Raw genomic sequence first — 20,632 nt, 5'->3', positions numbered from 1 at the left:
CCAGGTTGACACTGATGTATCGCCAAGTTGGTTGGGGTAGCTTGTCTCAACTGCCAAGGTGAGACCTGAAGTACATGCAGTGTGGGTTTTCTTGAAACCCTGAACCAAACCAAAAGTCCAGTATTACCCTGGACCTTGGAGATAGATGGGTAAAACTAGAATGTTACACTTGCACCCTAGACTCGATTATGGTACTGCACTAGGTGTCGGATCGAGTTGTCTTTGATATGCCAATCAGTGAGATCCTTAGAGGGGGTCAAAACCTGGGTATGTTGGGGCAGTCCGAGAATTCATGTAAGTGGGTGATCATAGTGACAGGATCAGTCCCTTTGTCGGACAAAGTGAATGATCGGGGATGCACTCTCTTTGATGGAAACATAAACTGTTGGCAATTGATTTCAACCATTGAAATTTGTTTTTGCAAAATATATTTACACACAGACACATATATATATATATATATAAGAGTTTAACACTGTTCCTTGCAGCTGAGGGAGAGGTCCTCTCTTGTCGGGCAGTGTTTGATCATTATGGGCTGAGAGGTTAAGTGTAAAACCATTGAGAGTAATACATGATGGGCTAATCTTGCATCTACCCACAGTCCTTGGGTTTTCATAAGGTGGCTGGACCCAATGACCATTTAGTGTAAATGTTGGGCCCATTAAGAGCCCATAGTAATGGACTCAGGGGTTCACTGTCTCCTACAGTGAATTTGGCCAGGCATTGTAACAAAGGTTGGGCTGAACCCATGTGGCTGATGTGTAGATCAATGTTTGGGTCCCATGCCATACAAAGAGAGCCAACTAGGCAGCAGGTTAAGAGGTTAAGTGAGCACATAAATTTAATTGGGACTAAAGCCCAATTTCAAACTGGGTTAATTAGATTAATTAAATAGGGGGTAGATATGGGTTTGGATCAGTAGATAAGGATAAGAGGATAAGTCTTATCCACTTAAAGAGTCCATATCCAAATAAAGATTTGGATTAGGAAACTCCTAATTTGATTAGGATTAAGCTGATCTTGAACTGTAGATAAGTAGGGATTATCCTTATCACTTAAAGAGTCCATATCCAAATACAAATTTGGATCAGGAAACTCCTAATCAGATTAGGAGGTTGTCTCTTTAAGGCTATAAGTAAGAGAGCAGGGCAGACATGAAAAATACACCAGATACAAGACAGCAATCTGCAGAGTTCTTCCCGGTGCTTATCGCCCCTACCCAATTTGATCTCCACTTTTGGGAGTGATCAAGAATTGTTCTTGATATTGCTTCTTGGTAGAAAAAGCAATCTGAAGTTGTGCTCACCAGCCCTTTACTCCATTCTTGCTGAAGAATTCAGTTCTTGCTGAAGAATTCAGTTCTTGTTGAAGAGTCGTCCTGTTGATCATGCTTCACCACACACTGTGTCATCTTCCTTGGGCGTGAACACCTTCATTGGGAGTTACTGCTACTTTGTATCAGGTATATCATTCTCCTCCCTTTTTAGTTTCAGATATGGTCCGGTATGGTTCAAGGTTGATCTTTGAAAATGCAATTTTTTAAAATAGGAAATGTGATTCCCAAATGGGAGAGAGAAAAATTTTTGAAATTTTGTCCAACCTTCCTATAGGGTTTGGCCATCCATATGATGGATCTCTCATCCCTTCAGATCCGTATCATGCTCTCATGAGGCTTCTGGAGCTGTCCTCCTTATCCGTACAACGTTCTCCTGCCATGATCACACTTATCCATCTGACGTGGTGCCAACGTGGCCAAAGAGATAAGATGACATCCGGGGCCAGCTCAACCATAACCCAAACAATTGGATTCCTAAATTTAGCCCTCATTCTTTTGCAATGAACATGTTTATCTAGGTAAATATAGTTCATTTATCAAAAAAAAGTTTTTTTGCACTATCCACTTTTTCCTCTTGTATCACTTTTACCCATGGGTTTAGTGTGCTAGAAGGGGCATTCTTTTATAAATAACAAAATATTTTATTAAAGATATAAATATAGATTACAAAGGAAACAATGGGAGAGATAAAGGTAAGGTTTTTAAAACCGACCCGGACAATCAACCGGTCAAGGGTCTAGTTCCCGGGCCGAATGGTCCGATCATTCAAACCATTCAGGACAGCCCATTCTAACAAAAAAATAGAAACCGGCCAAACCATTGAACGGTTCGACCACCCAGGTCAGCGGTTTGCTGACTAAATCAATGATTTTGGGGAAAATAATGGTTTTGGGGTAAAACAAAATCGATCACGTGACCAGTTCCTAGTTTTTCCGGTTTAACCATTCGGTCTGGTCCAGTTTTGAAAACCATGGATAAAAGCTCTTAACCCTCCCCAAGAAAGTCAAAAAACATTTACAGCTCTACCCAAAACAAATGAACCAGTCAAGGGTCTAGTTCCCGGGCTGAATGGTCCGACCATTCAAACCATTCAAGACAGCCCGTTCTAACAAAAAAATAGAAACCGACCAAACCATTGAACGGTTCGACCACCTGGGTCAACAGTTTGCTGACTAAACCAACAGCTTTGGGGGAAATAATGATTTTGGGATAAAACGAAACCAATCACATAACCAGTTCCCAATTTTTCTGGTTTAACCATTCGGTCTGGCCAAGTTTTGAAAACCATGGATAAAAGCTCTTAACCCTCCCCAAGAAAGTCAAAAAACAGTTACACCACTTACCCAAAACAAATGTTCCCTTCCCACCCCTTGTTTAGCTTGAGTATATGCAAAGGAGTTAGCAGATTTCTTCACCCAATGAAATTGAATATCTATTTCCCAAGTTACCCAATCAAACTCTTTTTTCATTGGCAAATTTCCATAGTTTACTATTCTCATTTTGCAGCCAATATATCACCAGTTCAGAATCTCCTACAATTCTGTTGTTTTTGTATGTATTAGTCAAATACCAATGGTTGCCTACATTTTAGGAATAACATGCCATGCCTTGTAAAATGTGAATCAATGAATAATAGACAAGGAGACATTTTAAGTTTTTAACCATTGAACTCGATGTAATATCAATTTTAAAAATACATATCATGATATATATATATATATATATATATATATATATATATATATATATATATATATATATATGCAAACCAATGGATATGGTGGAATGATTAGATTTACCATACTTGAGGGAATAGTAGGAAAATTTCATATCTTTACCCAAAAACAAAAAAAAAAAAAAAAAAGTGTAGGAAAATTCATATAGGTTCTTTGGGTCCAATAACACAATCTAATAGTTTATGTCGATACAACAGGGAAAGAAGCATCAAATTATCCGCTCATTTTCTCCTATCGTCCCTGTAAGGCCCCTCGCTTTCTTGGTCCTTCAAAAACCCTAGAAATGCCAAAAAACCAAAAAAGAAGAATCCTCCCGACCAACCTCCTCCTCCACCGCCACCACCCCCACCACCATCTCCATCATCACGAGGTGGAAATCCAGTCCCACCATCATCAAGCTCAGGTGCCTTTTCCTTGCCTGAAATTCAGCAACAAATTAGACCATGAGAAGGATGGAAAGATTAACAAGTCATGGTAAAAATAGAATTATCAACTAATCACATTTAATGGGTAAAACTTCAAGATTAAGGCCAAAGCCTTTATTGGGTACTTAAACATATATGAAGCTGCATGAATCCCTGAAAATCAAATTTTTACCCACCCAATATTGACTTATCTGAAAATCAACTTCAAGAATCCCTAAATCATCTTTTTTTTAATTGAGTTATAAAGCGGAATGCTGAAACAAAAATGTGTAACCAACCCATCAGAATGAAACTTTGTTAACGAGGAATATAGGAGTAAAAGGGAAATACACCAAAAAAGAGAAGAACTTGGGATATTTGAAGAGAAAAAGGAGGAAACTGCTAAAAGGATAGAGGAAATAGACCAAAAAGAGGCCCAAAGAGAGTATGGTTTGGAAGACCAAAAAGAAAGATGGAATTTGAAAGTGCAGCTAGAGGAAATTCCAAGGAAGAAATTTCTTGGGTGTAAAAATCAAGATGTAAGTGGTTACTGGATGGAGATGGAAACTCAAAATTCTTTCATTCTTTGGCAAATGGAAGAAGGAAGAATATAAACTCTAGCGTTATGAGTGAAGATCAGATAATAACTTCAAAGGAGGAAATTGAAAAGTGCTTTGTGGATTATTTTATATCAATTTTTGCCACCCTAGAAGAAAGGACTGAATTTAGAGGACTTGAATTAGGACAAGGTGCCGGTTCATAGAGCTGCTTTCCTAGAGACTCCAGTGAGGATGAGGTCCATGAAGCAGTCTTCTATGGAAAGGTCAAAAGCCCTTGGACATGATGGTTTCTCGATGGCTTTCTATCAGGATAGCCGGGAAATCGTAAAGGATGACTTATGACTGTATTTGCAGAATTTTATCAAAAGGGAAAAACCTCACCGAGAGCAAATGCAACCTTCTTAGCCCAAATACCCAAGAAGAAAGATGCTAGAACCCCTAAGGATTACAGACCTATGACTTATTGGTAGCCTTTATAAAATCATTGCAAAAGTCCTAGCAGGAAGGCTAAAGACTGCTCTACCCTTGATAGTTTCCCAAAACCAAGGGGCCTTTGTTGCAGGAAGACAAATAGTAGACTAAATCCTAATTGCAAATGAGTGTGTGGCAACAAAGATGAAACAAGGAGGGCAAAGATATCCTCTCTCCTTGTTTACATTTGTGGCTGAGGTTCTAAGTAGACAAATCATGAAGGATGATCAAGAAGGTCTTACCAAGGGTTGGAAGATTGGAAGATCTGAGGTGGTGGTAACTCACTTGCAATTTGCAGATGATATTATCATTTTTTTTTGTGAGGAGGTCGGAAATTACAGTCTGAGGAATTTGCAAATTTTAGTGGAAGAGTTTCAAAGGACCTCTAAACTAAAGGTAAATTGGGGAAAGAGTTGTGTGGCAAGAGTTAATATGGAAAAGGCTGAAATCTAATCAATGGCACAATTACTTGGCTGTGAGGTAAAAAGTTGGCCACTAGAGTACCTCGGTCTGCCATTGGGTGGTAATCCAAAACATGAAGGCTTTTGGAAACCAGTCATAGAGAGATTGAATAAGAAGTTAGCCATGTGGAAGAGAAATTACATCTCGTTGGGGGGAAGGATTAAATTGATTAAGTTCACCTTAGCAATCTTGCCCACTTACTTACTTTCCACCTTTAGGATCCTGGAAAAATTAGCTAGACAAGAGAAGATAATGAGGGATTTTTTATGCGAGCCAAGAGAGGAGAAAAGGGACCATTTAATAAAATGGGAACAGGTTTGTAAACCCAAGGAGAAAAGAAGGCTAGGGGTTGGGAACTTGGTGAAGAGGAATACAGCTCTACTAGGAAAATGGTTGTGGAGGATTCATGGTGTAGCCGACAATTGCTGGGGTGCAAAAGTAGCAGCTAATGCAGCTTCAAATTCCCCTTGGAAAGCGATCTTTGAAATGTTGCCTTTATTTACTAACCTCATTCGTCTTGATGTTGGATGTGGGAACAAGATCTTATTCTGGAAGACCTTTGGCTTGGAGACAAACCACTTAGCTTGCAATTCCCTAACCTTTATTCTTTATCAAACCTAAAGGTTAACTATAGCAAGAGTAGCTATACCCCTAGAAACTGGGTTAAATTGGGACTTGAGTTTAGAAGGGGTTTGAGAGACAATGAGTGTGATTCTCTCCTTGTCCTTTTGTCAAAGTTGGAAATAGTTTACCTGGACCAAAATGGCCTTGATAATAGAATTTGGCATCCAGCTTCAAATGGCTTGTTTTCCTGATCTTCTTTCTTCAACATACTAGCCCAGTCAGATGGTGTGGGGGTAAACTTTCCTGTAAGAGAAATATGGTGCAAACCAATTCTCCTCAAATACAAGCTCTTAGTTGGGAACTGTTCCTAGGGAAGGTAAACACCTGTGACATGCTACAAAAAGGCTAAACACGTGCCTTTCTCCTCATGTGTGTGTTCTTTGCAAGGCTTGTAGTGAATCCCTTTCTCACTTCTCTCCTGCTCATTTATTTCTTGTATTTGGGACTATTTATGTTCTCTCTTTGGTTGCAAATTGGCTCCCCCACAAGACATGGTTAGCCTTTTCAACCCAACTTTCCTGAGGTGACAAAAGAAAGGGAAAGATGTATGTGGAAGGCAGTACGTGCAGCCGTGGTTTGTTCTATTGGGAAGAGAGAAATCAGAGGATCTTCAATGAAAAAAAAGTAAATTCTTAGAGGTGGTGATTGAAGCCACTAAAATCATATCAGTACATTGGGTTAAGGCCTTGGAACTGTTCAAGGGTATTCCCACAGATGACTTCTTAAGAAATTAGAGAGCGGTAGCACTCTCTCAAAACCACATAGAGAAATTATAAGAATGGAGTGGAAACCACCAAGTTTAAATAAACTAAAGCTAACTTTGAAGGTAGTTCATTTGGCAACCTAGGAAGAGAAGGAATAGGGGGAGTTTTACGAAACCATCAAGTAGTAGTGATAACCTTGTTCTCAGGACCAATTGGTTTTGGTGACTCAATTCAGGCTGAATCAAAAGCACTGTTGGAAGGATTAAAACTTGTTGAACAATTAGGAGCAAGAGAGTTGGTGGATGTGTTAGCCAAGCAGGGAGATGATAGACCATCCTTATTTTGGGCATTGCTGTAACCTAATGCTTATTTTGGGCATCGTTGTAACTTAATTTCAAATATTTAAATTAATAAATGAACTGCTGTGCTGATAAAAAAAAATATATAGGAGTAAAAGGGGAAAACCCCCAATAATAATGAAGGCATGCGGCATGAGAGGACAGACTGCCATTTTATGGATTCCATCTTTTTTTTAATTAATACTACTACGTTGGGGCTACACAATGGGGGTAGCCCATCCCTACACCCATAACAGCCCAACCCGGGTGAAGATAGGAATTGATCCCAAGTCTCTGCTACAAGCAACCAAAGACCTTACCAACTGAGCTAGTTGGTAACTTGCCTTTGATAGATTCTGTCAAGGAGCTTAAAAGCCACAAGATATTTAGATTTTAATCACTTGGTTTAACTCATTGATCTTAATTAAATCAAATTAAGACATAGTTCAAAATGGGGATCATTGAACAAACTTCACGGATCCTGTATTACCTTGAATTGGTGTTATTGTACTTGTTGGTGATTGACGTGTAATGGTTTGAGTTTGCTCTGCACCACATCTTGCATTCTGCAAGGAAAACAACTCTAATAAGGTTTAAGTTTACCTTGATAATTTGGAAGATTGTATCACTGTAAATCAATAAATAGTTACAACACAAACCTAGATGCTTCATGGCTATCACTTGCTAACTTACTGTACCTTTTTTTGATAAGCCAGTGTATCTAGGCAACATGGAATTGGCTTCCAGGTTCCAATTCATAACATTAGAATCAAAAAGCAAGAATTTGACAAGCACAAGTTGCACAAAACATCATCATCATCATCATCTAAGCCTTGTCCCAACTATATGGGGCCAGTGTTTTAAAAGCGCAAGGCGCAAAAAAGGGGCAGGGGTCAATTTGCGCCCAAAGCACAAGGCAAGGCACGTGCCTTTTTGAAGCAAGACGCAAAAAATAAATAAAAAAGAAGTGCTAAAAAAATTTTTTAAATGTCAGAAATTCAAAAAAAATGCCAAAAGTTCAAAAAAATGCCAAAAATCAAAAAACAAACAAATGTTAAACAATATTAATAAAAATATAAACTTAATTTTTAAAATAAACATTTTAAAAAATAAAAAAACCTATTATCTAAAATGAAAATACATAAACATAACATGTAAAGCATATTCAAATGATAATTTTAAAATAAAATCAAACATATAAAACATTTTCAAGCATGTAAAACCCACAACCTCTTTTTTTCCTCGATTGTATTATTACTTCAAGTAGCTAATGTGATGTAAAACATATTACATCCCTAATTCTACGAGCCACCTTTGTGTCATGCCCCTCAAGGCAAGCCCAAACAAGTCCATGTTAGAGTCTTAAATTCTTAGTTCTCACACAAAAAATAATGATTTTATAATTTTAATTGATTTTTAAGATGATATCTTATTAGGATGCATGAATGAACAACATTACCAACTTGAGGGTTTAAGCCATAAAAATTGTATATTGACCAACCTCAAACGTTGCAAGTAGAAGCAGCAATGGTACCAAACATAACCTTAAATTATATGGATTTGTAGAATGGTTTTTCATGGGTTGGGAGATGAAGTAAATTTGCTTGATGAGGAATGCTAGAATTAGTTATGCTATGGAAGATGAGGGTTTCTGTTTTCCCGGTGTCACAATGAGGGATTAAAGTCCTTTGAGAGGATGATATTTTGATGTTGTGGATCAAAAGTGACCAATTGTTGTTCGCTGGTAGTTTACAGGTTTCAGGTAGTTAGATACTTCTAGGCTCCACAAAGTAGGTGAGTATCACTTTCTGCAAACTATGATTCAATTTAAATCGTGAAAACATGAGGATTAGACAATAAAGTAATTGCAACTGAAATATTTCATTCCCTTAAGAAGAAAAAGGGCAGATATGGGGATTTTGTTTTAAAAGTGGATCTCTCCAAAGCTTATGATTGTATGGAATGGGCATTTGTCCTTGAAGTGTTGGAGCTTAGGAGCATCTCTCCCAACTTCTACAGTATTATCTCAAATTGTATGGAATGATTGAGGCACAAGATGACTGGATGTCGGACAAGACATAGCGGATAGAAGGTTCATAGGTGTAGCGAAGTGGAGAAGGGAACAACAGATTGAAACCAAGAGGTTCTTGTTCGAAGAGGCCAGGAGTCAAGGAAAGCAGTCTCTGAAGATCAGGGAGGAGAGGAAAGCTATTGTCTTTCTGGTTGGAAAGCAGTGTTGTGGATGAAAGGCTTCGTCAACGGCACCCTTCATTCTGTCAAAAAGCAAGGCTGGAAAAGCTCTATGAATGCTTCCAGAAAAAGATATGAGAGTACACTATGATGGAATAGGAAAGGATGGTTCACAATAGTTGCAGAAATGGAGGAATTGGATCAAAGTTTGCATGTCAACTCCCAAATTTTCTATTTTAATCAATTGCTCCAAAGAGGTAATTTCAAAAGCTCAAGAGGGTTAAGACAAGGGGATCCTCTCTCTCCCCTCTTATTCCTTTGAGTTCTGGAGAGTTTAAGCCAAATGGCTGAGAAAGATATTGAAGGAGGTCTATTAGAAGGGTTTGAAGTGAAAAGTAATGGTTCCAGGATTGCTTTGCTGCAGTTCGCAAACGACACTGTTCTTTTTGGATGCTAAGTTAGAACAAGCTTTCAATTTAAGATATCTCCTTAGCTGGTTTGAGATTGTTTTGACAGAGGTCCTTGGGTGTCAAGTGGGAAAAGTCACAACTAAGTATTTGGGTTTACCCCTAGGCACTAGATGCTTCTCCAAGAGCATTTGGGATCCAGTGGTGGAGAGGGTCAATAAAAAGCTAGCAACCTGGAAGACTCACTACCTTTCAAAGGGGGGTAAATTAACTCTAATTCAGAGTGTCCTGACTTCCAGCTTATTATCTATCTATCTTTCCAATTCCAAGGGTGGTGGCAGAAAAGTTAAAGAAAGCTATGAGGTCCAGAGGAAGTGGCTGACAAATTAGAGAAGATCCAAAGGGATTTTCTGTGGCAAGGGGTGGGAAGGGCCAAGAAGTTCCATCTGGTAAGCTGGGATAAAGTGTGTAGGCATAAGGAAAGGAGAGGTTTGGGGATAAGAAGAATTAGAACTTTTAATAAAGCTTTATTAGGAAAAATGGCTGTGGAGGTTTGGGCAGGAAAGAGATAAGGAAGCACTGTGGAGGAGGGTGGTGGTTGGGAAATATGGGGTGGTGAGGTTTGGGTGGGAGACGAGAGAAGTTTCAAGGACATGTGGGGTTAGTGTATGGAAGGGTATTATGAGATTCAACCAGAATTTCAGGGATCTGACAAAGTTCAAAGTTGGAAAAGGTTCAAGGATAAGATTCTGGGAGGACGAATGGACTGGAGTGGGGGAACTTTGTGAAATCTGTCCAAGATTATAGACTGACTGAACATCACGTCATTATTGATCAGTGCTATGAATTGAGGGGGGAGCAACTAGTATGGAGCCCAAGGTTCAGAAGACCCCTGCACGAACAAGAAGTAGAAGAGTGCATTCAACTGTTGAACAAACTAGAACAGTTCAATGTCTCTCCAACTTCAGAGGATGGTCTTTAGTGGAAAGACTGTAAGGATGGCAGGTTTTCTGTGAAATCCTTTTTACTCAGCTTTGGTAAGAGACAATCAGGTTTCTGCTAGCTTGAAATGAGTGTGGGGATCCCAGTGCCGCCAAGAGTGGAGGCATTTGTTTGGTTGGTTTCCCTCGACAGCATTCTAACCACAGATCACTTGAAGAAAAGAGGCTTTTTCCTTCCAAATTTCTGCTATTTGTGCAAAATGATGAAGAGACAGTGTTCCATCTGTTCTATTCTTGCAAGTGGAAAATTTCATCTGGAATTTCTACTCCTGCCATTTTGGAAAGTCTGTCTTCCAGCCATAATCTCCAGATGAGATTTTCTCTAGATGGCCAAAAATTAGTGGTAGCAAGAAAGCCAGAATTATGTGGAGCTGTATTCCTTTTGCAGTTTGCTGGTCAATGTGGCTGAAAGGGATAGAAGAGCATTCGAAAACAAAGCAAAAAGTTTGGAACTAATAGTTTCTGCTGTGGGTTCATTGGTTTCAGACTGGGTGCTGGTTCTGCTGGAGTTTGATCAAGTTAGAAGGGAGGGTTTGATAGAGATTTTTTTTGGGGTATATTACAACCATGTAATGAAGAAAATTTTCAGATTGTCTAGCTGTAACTCAATCTGGGATGTCTCCTTGACATCCAATGCCTTGTAATCTTTTTTCTTTTTAATAAATTTTTTCTTCTATCCTTCAAAACAATAAAGACAGAGAAATATCATTTGTTGAGATGGGATCACATTTGCAGGCCAATCACTAGTGGTGGGCTTGGAATAAGAAAAGTCAAGAGTTTCAACTATGCTCTTTTGGCAGATGGTTTTGGAGATTTTGCTCAAATCCCAATGAGTTGTGGAGGGAGCTAATAGCGGAGAAATATAGCTCAAGTGATAATGGATGGGAACAAGGGATTCCAATATGTCTTATGGTTGTGAAGTGTGGAGGGGAATCTGTAAAGCTTTCATAGTTGTCAAGGCGACGACTAGGCAACAAGGCACACTTTGAGGCTCGCCTCGCCAAATCACCAAGCAGTTTTATACTTTCTATTAAAAATTACTTTTTTAAACCTTGATTTTTTGAGATTATAATTAAAAAATAGACATTACTAAACTAAAATGTTCATTTTGTGTGTTTATATACTAATTTCTTTTTATTATTTTCTTATTTGTTAGGGTTTAATCAACACAAACATTGCTAAATGCTGTATTGAACCCTCAAAGACTTCAAAACCTGAACCAGTAAGTAAAGAACTTAAAATTTTGTCTAATCAACACATTTTCTTCTTCCATATATTCTTCTTCTTCTGCTACTACTATTTTTTCTTTTCTTTGTTTCCTATAACAAAAATAGGGCTCAGCCCCTATATTTTTTTGAATTTTCTTTTCCTTCTTTTTCTTCTCATAAATATGTTGATTTCCTATACTTTAACATGAACTTTATACTCTTCTTATGAAAATCATGCATAATTATTAAGGAAATATGGGTATGGTACCCAGAGAACTACCCTAGGATCCATGTTTTTTACATAAAAAAATCCATCATCGGTGCATAAGCGACTAGGCGACAAGGCACCCCCCTGTCGCCTAGCCTCATCTTGGCACCTTGAAAACTAAGGCTTTATCTGCCTTCTCAAGAGGAATAAAGTTCATTTTGGGCAATGGGTCTAGAATACAATTCTGGTCGAACTCGGACCCTTGGTGTGATGATCTGACTTGGAAGGAAAAGTTCATTTATCTGTTTATTTTTGGCTGGCAACAAAGAAGCTACTGTGACAGAATGCCTTCAAGTTAATGGAACTTGGGGTATTTGGAATCTTACTCTTAGAAGAAACTTTTTTGACTGAGAAGTGCAAACAGAAGTTGATTTCATGTCACTATTGTGAAACCCAGCAAGTCAGGGAGATTGTCCAAGTCAGGGGTTTTCTCAGTCAGATCCTTTTATTCTGGTTTGTTGGGTGAGCAAAATAGTTCATTTCCTTATAAAGCAATTTGGGCAAATGCAGCTCCCTCAAAAAAGGATTTTCTGGTCACAAAAGGAGCCAATCTAGCAAACGTGGATAGCTCCTTCTGCAATGCACACAGGGAATCTGTGAAGCACCTTTTCCTATTCTGTAGTTTTTCTTCTAAAATCTGGAATCATTTCAGCAGTTCTGTTCCATCTGTTGGGTGCTTTCTGGACTCTCTGAAGGCCCTATTAACCGGGTGGAGGGTGCAAGGAATGTCCAGGAAAGGGAGAGCTTGCTGCGATGTGGTTCCCCTAGCAGTGTTGTGGGCAATCTGGTCTGAAAGGAATATGAGAATATTTTAGCAAAAATCAAATCCGGAGGAGGTGGTTATCTATTCTGCAGTTGACATGTTGAGAGCATTGCTTTCTACTCTCACATGTTTCAATCCTGTTTTTGAATGTAAATTTTTTTGGGGGGTTATTAAATGTGATATCTTACATTACCTTGATTTGAAAATTCATAACAAGGGAGAGATTTAGGCAGATATCACCTATAGAATTACAGCAGCATGGGAAAAATGAATGGGGCATATGGAGTCCTATGAGGTAGGTAAATACCACTTAGACTAAAAGGAAAATTTTATAAAACAGTTGTAATGGCAGTAATATCATTTGGAGCATAGTTTTCAAGGCGCCAAGGCGAGGCCTAGTCGCCTAGGCACCCTTATTCATAATTTTCATAAGAGAAGTATAAATTTCATGTTTAAGTCTAAAAAATCAACATTTTATGTGAAGAAAAAGAATAAAGGAAAGAAAATTCAAAAAATAAATAGGGGCTGAACCCCTACTTTTCTTATAGGAAAGAAGAAAAGAAAAGGTGGAAGAAGAAGAAAATTTGTTGATTAGACAAAATTTTAAGTTCCTCCCTTGCTTATTGGTTCAGGTTTTGAAATTTTTGAGGGTTCAATCAAGGATCAAAATTTTGATATGATACGCCCGTATCGAGTGTATTGTATTGTAATCTTTGGGGTCCCGATACCTGTTTACAGGTGTTTTCGGGGACCAATTTTTTAAAATAATATATATATACATATATATTTAAAAATGAAATTGAAAACCAAAGAAACAAAAAAAATAGGGGGAGTATCATTATAAGTACCCATACACCTCTGCCAATACACAGAGGTGTATCGATACTTTGAACCATGGGTTCAATACAGCAGTTAGCAATGTTTGCGTTGATTAAACCCTAACAAAATAAGAAAATAATAAAAAGAAATTAGTATATAAACGCACAAAATGAATATTTTAGTTTAATAATGTCTATTTTATAATTATAATGTCAAAATTTTTAAAATATAAAAGTATTTTATAACCCAGTGCACAGAACTGCTTGGCGATTGGGCGAGGCGAGCCTCCAAGGGTGCCTTGTCACCTAGGCGTTGCCCATAGTGTCAAGGCGACGCCTAGGCGACAAGGCGCCCTTTGAGGCTCGCCTCGCCTCGCCTAATCGCCAAGCAGTTTTTTACTATGTATTGTAAAATACTTTTTTACTCTTTATTTTTTGACATTATAATTATAAATTAGGCACTATTAAATTAAAATATTCATTTTATGTGTTTGTATAGTAATTTGTTTTTATTATTTTCTTATTTGTTAGGATTTAATCAATATAAATATTGCTAAATGTTGTAATAAACCCTCAAAGACTTTAAAACCTGAACCAATAAGTAAGGAAGAACTTAAAATTTTGTCTAATCAACATATTTTCTATACTTTAACATGAACTCTATACTTTTCTTATGAAAAGTATGAATAATTATTAAAAAAATATGACTATGGTACCTAGGGAACTACCCTAGAATCTATGTTTTCCATATAAAAAAATCTACCGCCTAGGCGCTAGGTGACAAGGCGCCCTAACGCCCCACCTCGCCTCGACGCCTTGAAAACTATGGCGTTGCCTTGACAACTATGGTTTGGCGTAGAGTGTTGGGCAGTAAGAACAACATATCCAAAAATATGAGTGATAGAAATGTAAATGTTGAGATGGATGAGTGGGAAAACCAGAAAAGACAAGGTTAGAAATGAGCTCATTTGTATCCCTAATTGGTAATAGGTAATAAAATGAGGGAAAGTAGACTATAATGGTTTTGTCAGATACAGAGAATACAGAACTTGTAAAAAGAAGTAATCTGTGACAAGTTTAAGGGGTTAGAAGAGTTAAGGGCAGACCAAAACGGACATGAGTTGTAGTAAGAAGTGAGATGGGCCTCATAATTTACAATTAAATATGGCATAGAACAGAATGGAATGCAAAACATGAATGATGTAGCCAATCCCATATAGTTGAAACAAAACCTCGAAGATGATGATGATATACATGATGTTGTTTTCTGATGAAACTGTTAGACTGTTTTGTATGCCCTTAGCTTCAATCAAAATGATGTACTTTATGAATTTATTGTAAATAAATAAAAGTGCATATTTGATTCATGTTCCCTTGGTATGTTTATGTGTAATACCCTTAAACTGGACACTTAATCAGACTCGTGTTAGTTTAGAATGTTCACAGCCAATGGGTCGGTCTGGGGAGACCTATTCTGACAAGGCTGACACTGTGGTGCCACCAAGTCGGTTGGGGTGGCTTGTCTCAGCTACCGGGATGAGACCCTAGGCACATACAGTATAGGATTATTTGAATCTTTGAACTGGACCAGATTTCCAGTATTGCCCTGGACCTTGGAGATTGATGGGCAAAACTGAAAAGTTACACCCGACCCCTAAACTCGATTATGATACTGCACTAGGTGTCGGATTGGGTTGTCTTTGATGTACCAATCAGTGAGATCCTTAGCGGGGGTCAAAACCTGTGTATGTTGGGGCAGTCTGAGAATTCATCTGAGTGAGTGATCATAGTGACAGGATCAGCCCCTTTGTCGAACAAAGGTAATGATCGGGGATGCACTCTCACTGATGGAAACCAAGACTGCCGGCAGCCGATTTCAATTGTTGAAATTTGTTTTGCCAAATGTATTTTATATGAGATATAAAAGTATATATATTATGGTTTCGAAATGATTTGCAAAAGGTTTTAATTTCCGGGATCCATACTTGAGAGAGTGACACTGTTCCTTGTAGCCGAGGGAGAGGTCCTCTCTTGTCGGGCAGTGTATGATCATTATGGGCTGAGAGGTTAAGTGTAAGACCATTGAGGATAATGCCTGATGGGCTAATCTTGCATCTGCTCACAGTCCCTAGGTGTTACAAGGTGGCTTGGCCCAATGACCACTTAGGGTAAGTGTATGGCCCATAAAGCCCATCTGATGGGTTTTCAAGGGGTGCACTGTCCATAACAGTGCATTCGGCCAGGCCTTGTAACAAAGACTGGACTGAACCCATGTGGCTGATGTGTAGATCAATGTTTGGGTCCCACACCATACAAGGAAGCCCAACTGGGCAGCAGTTTGGAAGGCTAAATGAATACATAACCCTAAATGGGCCTTAAGCCCATTTCGAATCATGCTAACTTGATTAGTCATTAAGGGGCGAATTTTGAGATAAGATCAGCTGATAGGATTGGGCCCACACCCTATCCACTCAGAGATTCCAAGATCTAAATGAGATTTAGATTTGGAAACTTCCTAATTAGATTAGAAGCTGGCTGATCTAATCTGCAAATAAGATAAGAATTATCTTTTATCTTAAAGGGACTCCTAATCCATATATGATTTGGGTTAGCAACTCCTAATGGAATTAGGAGTTGATCCCTTTAAGTCTATAAAAGGAAGAGGGGGCGGCAGCCTTTAGACACATCACAACAGACAACCAACTGTCTTGTCTTCAGAGCTGAGATCACAGAAGAGAGAATTTTGCACCCTGCAAATACTCTCTTGCCGCCTCCTTCCTGCAGCCGCCGCCTATAGCAGTTCGATCTCCATTGTTTGGGAGAAATCAAGATTGGATCTTGATTCCAATCTTTTGGAGAAAAGATTGGTACGAGTTGTATTCACAAGCCACCCAGGTGATTCTTTGGAAGAATCAAGTTCTTAGGAAGGATACTACTGATTATTCTACTCCACCTTGCACTGCGCCATCTTCAGTGGGAGCAGATTTTGGATCTTACCTTGGGCGTGAACACCTCCATTGAGAGATATTATTTCTCTGTATCAAGTATTATCTCTCTCTCCTCCTTTTGATTCAGATCTGGTTCAGTTTATGGTTCAAGAATGATCCTTGAAAATATGATTTTCTAAATAGGGAATTCGATTCCCAGTTGAAGGGAAAGAAAAAATTTTTGAAATTCGCCCCCCTTTATTCCGCAATCTTGGGCGTCCATGTGATGGATTTCCTAGATGATGATGATGATATACATGATGTTGTTTTCTGATGAAACATCACCTTCACAGCACTTGCTAGGACAAAGATTGGTGAAGAAGCTGCTAGAGAAGTTATTTCTTTTGAGAAAGAACCCCAAAAGAAATAGTTCCAAGATAGCTATTTTGAAGAGGGTCTAAAGCCTTGGCAGAAGACTATAGGTCTATTACATTACAATACTCGTTTGGAAATCAAAAGAAAGCTTGGGAAAAAAGATGCAGGAAAGTCAAAAGTCAATAAAAGCAGACTTCAAAACCTTGCATTGACCAAAACTAGAAATCTAGCATGCAGAAATGCATGAAGCAGATGAGTCAAAATTAATGAACAAACAACTTACCAAAGCAGCAGAACAAACTACTGCAGCACTTTGCTTCTGACTAGTACGTGTGATGGGAGTTCTAATTTGAAATGGTCTTGAACATACCCTCGACATTATTTGATCAGATCCAATAAGTTGAATCCTCCCATTGCACTTATTTCTTATTTTGCCTGCATTCAGAAACCATCACAATATAGAAGAGAACTCAGATTATTTAGGACCAAATTCAATAAACATAAGAGTATGACATAACAGTTAAGTAATGCAGAAAACAAATATGCATTTAAAATCAGGTTAAATTAAATATGTTAATAATATTGCTAACCATAAACACAAACCTATTTATTTCAAAGGCTGCATTTGGAGCAATGCAAATGGAGTATAAATCCCGGTTCAGGGTAAATTTGCACTCTGGTTCACTTTTGCCTGTATTTGGCAACATTACATTTATGCATTGACAAATAATAGAAAACACATTTTCCAATGCATATTTACATTGATAATAAGATGTAAAAGTACATTAATAAAAAAGAAGTAAATTTGCATTCAAGTGGGCTTTTGACAAAAAAAGGCATATGCTTTATTGGAATTTGTGTTTGCATCCATTACAGCTAAAAGTCTGTTCGGTAAGAAGGTAAATTTGCCAGTACAAAACTAACCCAACTTTGCAATTTATATGAACCGTTTTACACTACATATTTGCATTCACACTTATTTGCATCGTTTCCAAACGCAGCCAAAGGGAACATTCATTTAACCTTATCTCGCATACTTAAAAAAGGTCTTTGTTTTTGTTTCCTTTAAAAGTTGATAGACCATTACTAGTGCACAAGAACCAATAAAAGGAAATTTAAAAGGTAATAGACCATTACAAATTTGTTTCCTTTGAAACACATTGAAACTTCCCTTCTCTTCAAAACTAGGCTTAAACATCCCCTATCATGTATGTTTGTTTAGCATTAACCTCCTTCTGTTAGCCATCCATCACATGGGCTAAAAGAATCCCATCATGTTAGTTTTAGAAATTTTGATAAATAAAAAAGTAATTTGTATTTGCAAACTTAGGTTTTAAGAGACAAAATGTCCTTATCTTGCCTATGTGTAAAAAGCAGTAACTATTTGAGCCTTTGTTACTGAAAATATAGAAAATCCATACAAACTATAAAAGGAGTATCGATTTCAACAAAAAAAATCAGTGTAGAGAAAGGGTCAGAGATCAGTTTTAACAAGGAAAGGACAATTTCCTATGAAGAAAAATTGATCCTCTGAGGTTTGACCTTGTTTCTGTTTGAAGATAGGCAGCAATCGGATACTTGGATCCTAGATGTGACGATAGATCCTTTCAGAACCTATAAGAAAAAGGTGTTTTCTAGTCATTACATACTTTCATGTGTAATTTAGTGGAAATTCTATGATAGGGAGTGTATAACCCTGCTTTTGAAAAACAAGGAAGTTTCATTTGATTTCAAACAGTATAGGGGACATTTGAGTAATTTTCCCTTTTTGAAAAATAACACATTTCCAAACAAGTATTACCAATATATCCTTACATGAATAGTAAAGGGAAACAGAAATCCATGTGCTTAGGGGTCTATTATCTGAAGCAGAAAGATTCTTCTGGACTGGTATAGCCCAGGCAGTAATTATTGTTGTAGATGAAGTCAATGAAGACATCGCAACCTGAAAAATATCAAGTTCTCCACATTAAAATTGTAATCACATTAAATAATAATTTCTCTAGATAAGCAAACCAGATAAACAATGAAATAGATAAGTACTTAAGGAGAACTCTAATCCCTATATATTTGCAAATTGTTCAGAAGATTAGTTATTTTACTGCAACATCAACAAGCTTTCCTCACGCCATTCTTGTTGAGCAAGGATACGAAACAAATGCAGTATATACTCTTAACATAATGAGAATAGAAATCACACTCCTTTTAGAATTCCAATAACCCTAGGAATCTTTGGAATCCAACCAAAGGACTGATAGTGAAAAAAATTCAAATGATCAACCGTTTTTATCTATTTTTGGCCCTGTAGCCAAACTATGCAAGAGAAAATCGAGTGGAAGATAATAACAACGTTACAAAAGAATTGCTATGTACGGTGAAATATTAAAATCCTTCCCCACCTATCAGCCTATTGTTCTTTAAAATTAAAATAATAAGATTCCAAAAACAAACATCAACAATAACCCAAGAAGAGGAAATGATGTGATTAAGATTAAGAATTCTCACATATATTGGCAGAACATATATAAAGAAACTCCCATTCCATCCTTTTAAGAGCCACACCCTTTTAAGTTTTCACGCTACAAATTGCACAAAAAAAAAAAAAAAAAAAAACTATAAACTAATATGAAATCAGAATATCCATGAGCCCAGAATAAATTTCCCAGAAAAAACCCAATTTGTCTTTAGAATAACAATTGGTTGCAGGTGAAAGACAGAAATACAGCATCTAAGTTTTCTTCGATCGCATTAATTCTATCATGAAAGAAACAAATTGCAATGAAAGGCACAAGACTTAACTATAAACGCATCCATCTGGAAGGTTCCTAAAAGAAGAAGAATCAAATATTAAAATCCATGAAGTGTAGAGGCAATCAAAGCTTTTGCAAGATTTACAAACCTTCTTATGGACTTCTATGAAGGAAATTATTGGAGTGGACAAGGGCCGATTCTTCGCTCTGCTTCACCTTATCGACGAGGGAAAGAGAAAGAAACCTAAGGGTTAATTACTTCAGGATATATGTCTCTTCGAACATATCCGATAAAATTACTTAGACATATTGAAAAAGTCGCTGCTACTTTTTTCGCATCTCTTAAATTCATGTCAGCTGTTGTTTTCAATTTCAAGGGAGTAAAATAATTAAGAAAAAGAGAACAATAAAGAGAGAGAGAGTGATAGGATAACATACATTCGCCGGAAACGACGACGGAGACGATGGCGTTGTGACCGTTTGAAGGCTGCAGCTCGGTTGAGACGATAAGAACTGCCTCATTTTGTGATATGGTACAGAACCTCAAAGTCGGTTTCAGGGTTGATTTTGGACGTGTCGGCTTCGGTGCAAGTTTCAGGATATCGAAGCGATGCGTGCGCATCTCAGCGTCCAAGATATTCCCAATACACGGTTAGGATGGGATATGGGTCGTTTTTAGGCACGTGTCGGCACGCGGGCAGAGCCAAACCGAACTGTGAGACTAGGTCTACCTGACAGGGTTTGGGCCAAATCGACCAAACTGTTTTTTTTTTTCACTAAGTGAAATTAAAATATTTAATTCTCCTTTAAGAATAAATTGAAAAAAAACTTTAATAAGAAATGAAAAAATATTTAACAAAATACAAAATGAAAAATGAATTGAAAAAAATATAAATTTTATTTTATTTAAATTTGAAATTTGAACAATACAATGGTCAAAAAATACTTAACAAAATATAAAAAAATATAATACAATTACAAATTGAAAATAAAAAATTACATTGTTCAAAAAAATAACAAATAATTTAAATAAATCTGAATAGCGAAATTTACAATAATTTTAAAAAATGCTAGAAAATTATTGAGTATACAAAAAAATATATTGTCTGTATCTTTTTTTCAAGTTCCATTTTGATCATTTGCATTAAGTGAATCATCAAGTGTAGTGTCATGTCCTCCTTTGTCCTGAAAAACAAGACTCCGATAGAACTATAGACACTAGAGGGTTAGTGGATCATGTGCCATGGCGGCTAAAAATCGATATTTATTTTCATGTCCAATCCACCAAGC

At 37.4% G+C, this 20,632-nt stretch overlaps 1 protein-coding gene across 1 annotated transcript; it reads right to left on the bottom strand.

Annotated features, from left to right (window-relative positions):
- Positions 1 to 3,188: 3,188 nt before the first annotated feature.
- On the bottom strand, positions 3,189 to 19,856 carry LOC148874377 (uncharacterized). The gene is made up of 7 exons (XM_088966361.1): positions 19,781 to 19,856; positions 19,492 to 19,549; positions 19,392 to 19,406; positions 18,408 to 18,537; positions 16,876 to 17,027; positions 7,126 to 7,201; positions 3,189 to 3,490 (listed from the first exon to the last, which is right to left on the bottom strand). Exons 3-7 carry the CDS (start codon positions 19,404 to 19,406, stop codon positions 3,294 to 3,296), a joined length of 570 nt encoding a protein of 189 aa, XP_088822487.1. The 5' UTR covers positions 19,492 to 19,549; positions 19,781 to 19,856; the 3' UTR covers positions 3,189 to 3,293.
- Positions 19,857 to 20,632: the final 776 nt, after the last annotated feature.

Source organism: Nelumbo lutea, chromosome 1, assembly GCF_056320005.1.
Source record: "Nelumbo lutea isolate HS-2025 chromosome 1, American lotus-T2T, whole genome shotgun sequence".
Taxonomy (NCBI): Eukaryota; Viridiplantae; Streptophyta; class Magnoliopsida; order Proteales; family Nelumbonaceae; genus Nelumbo; species Nelumbo lutea.
The sequence above is the reverse complement of the archived record's forward strand: the minus strand, read 5'-3'. Positions and strand labels throughout refer to the sequence as shown.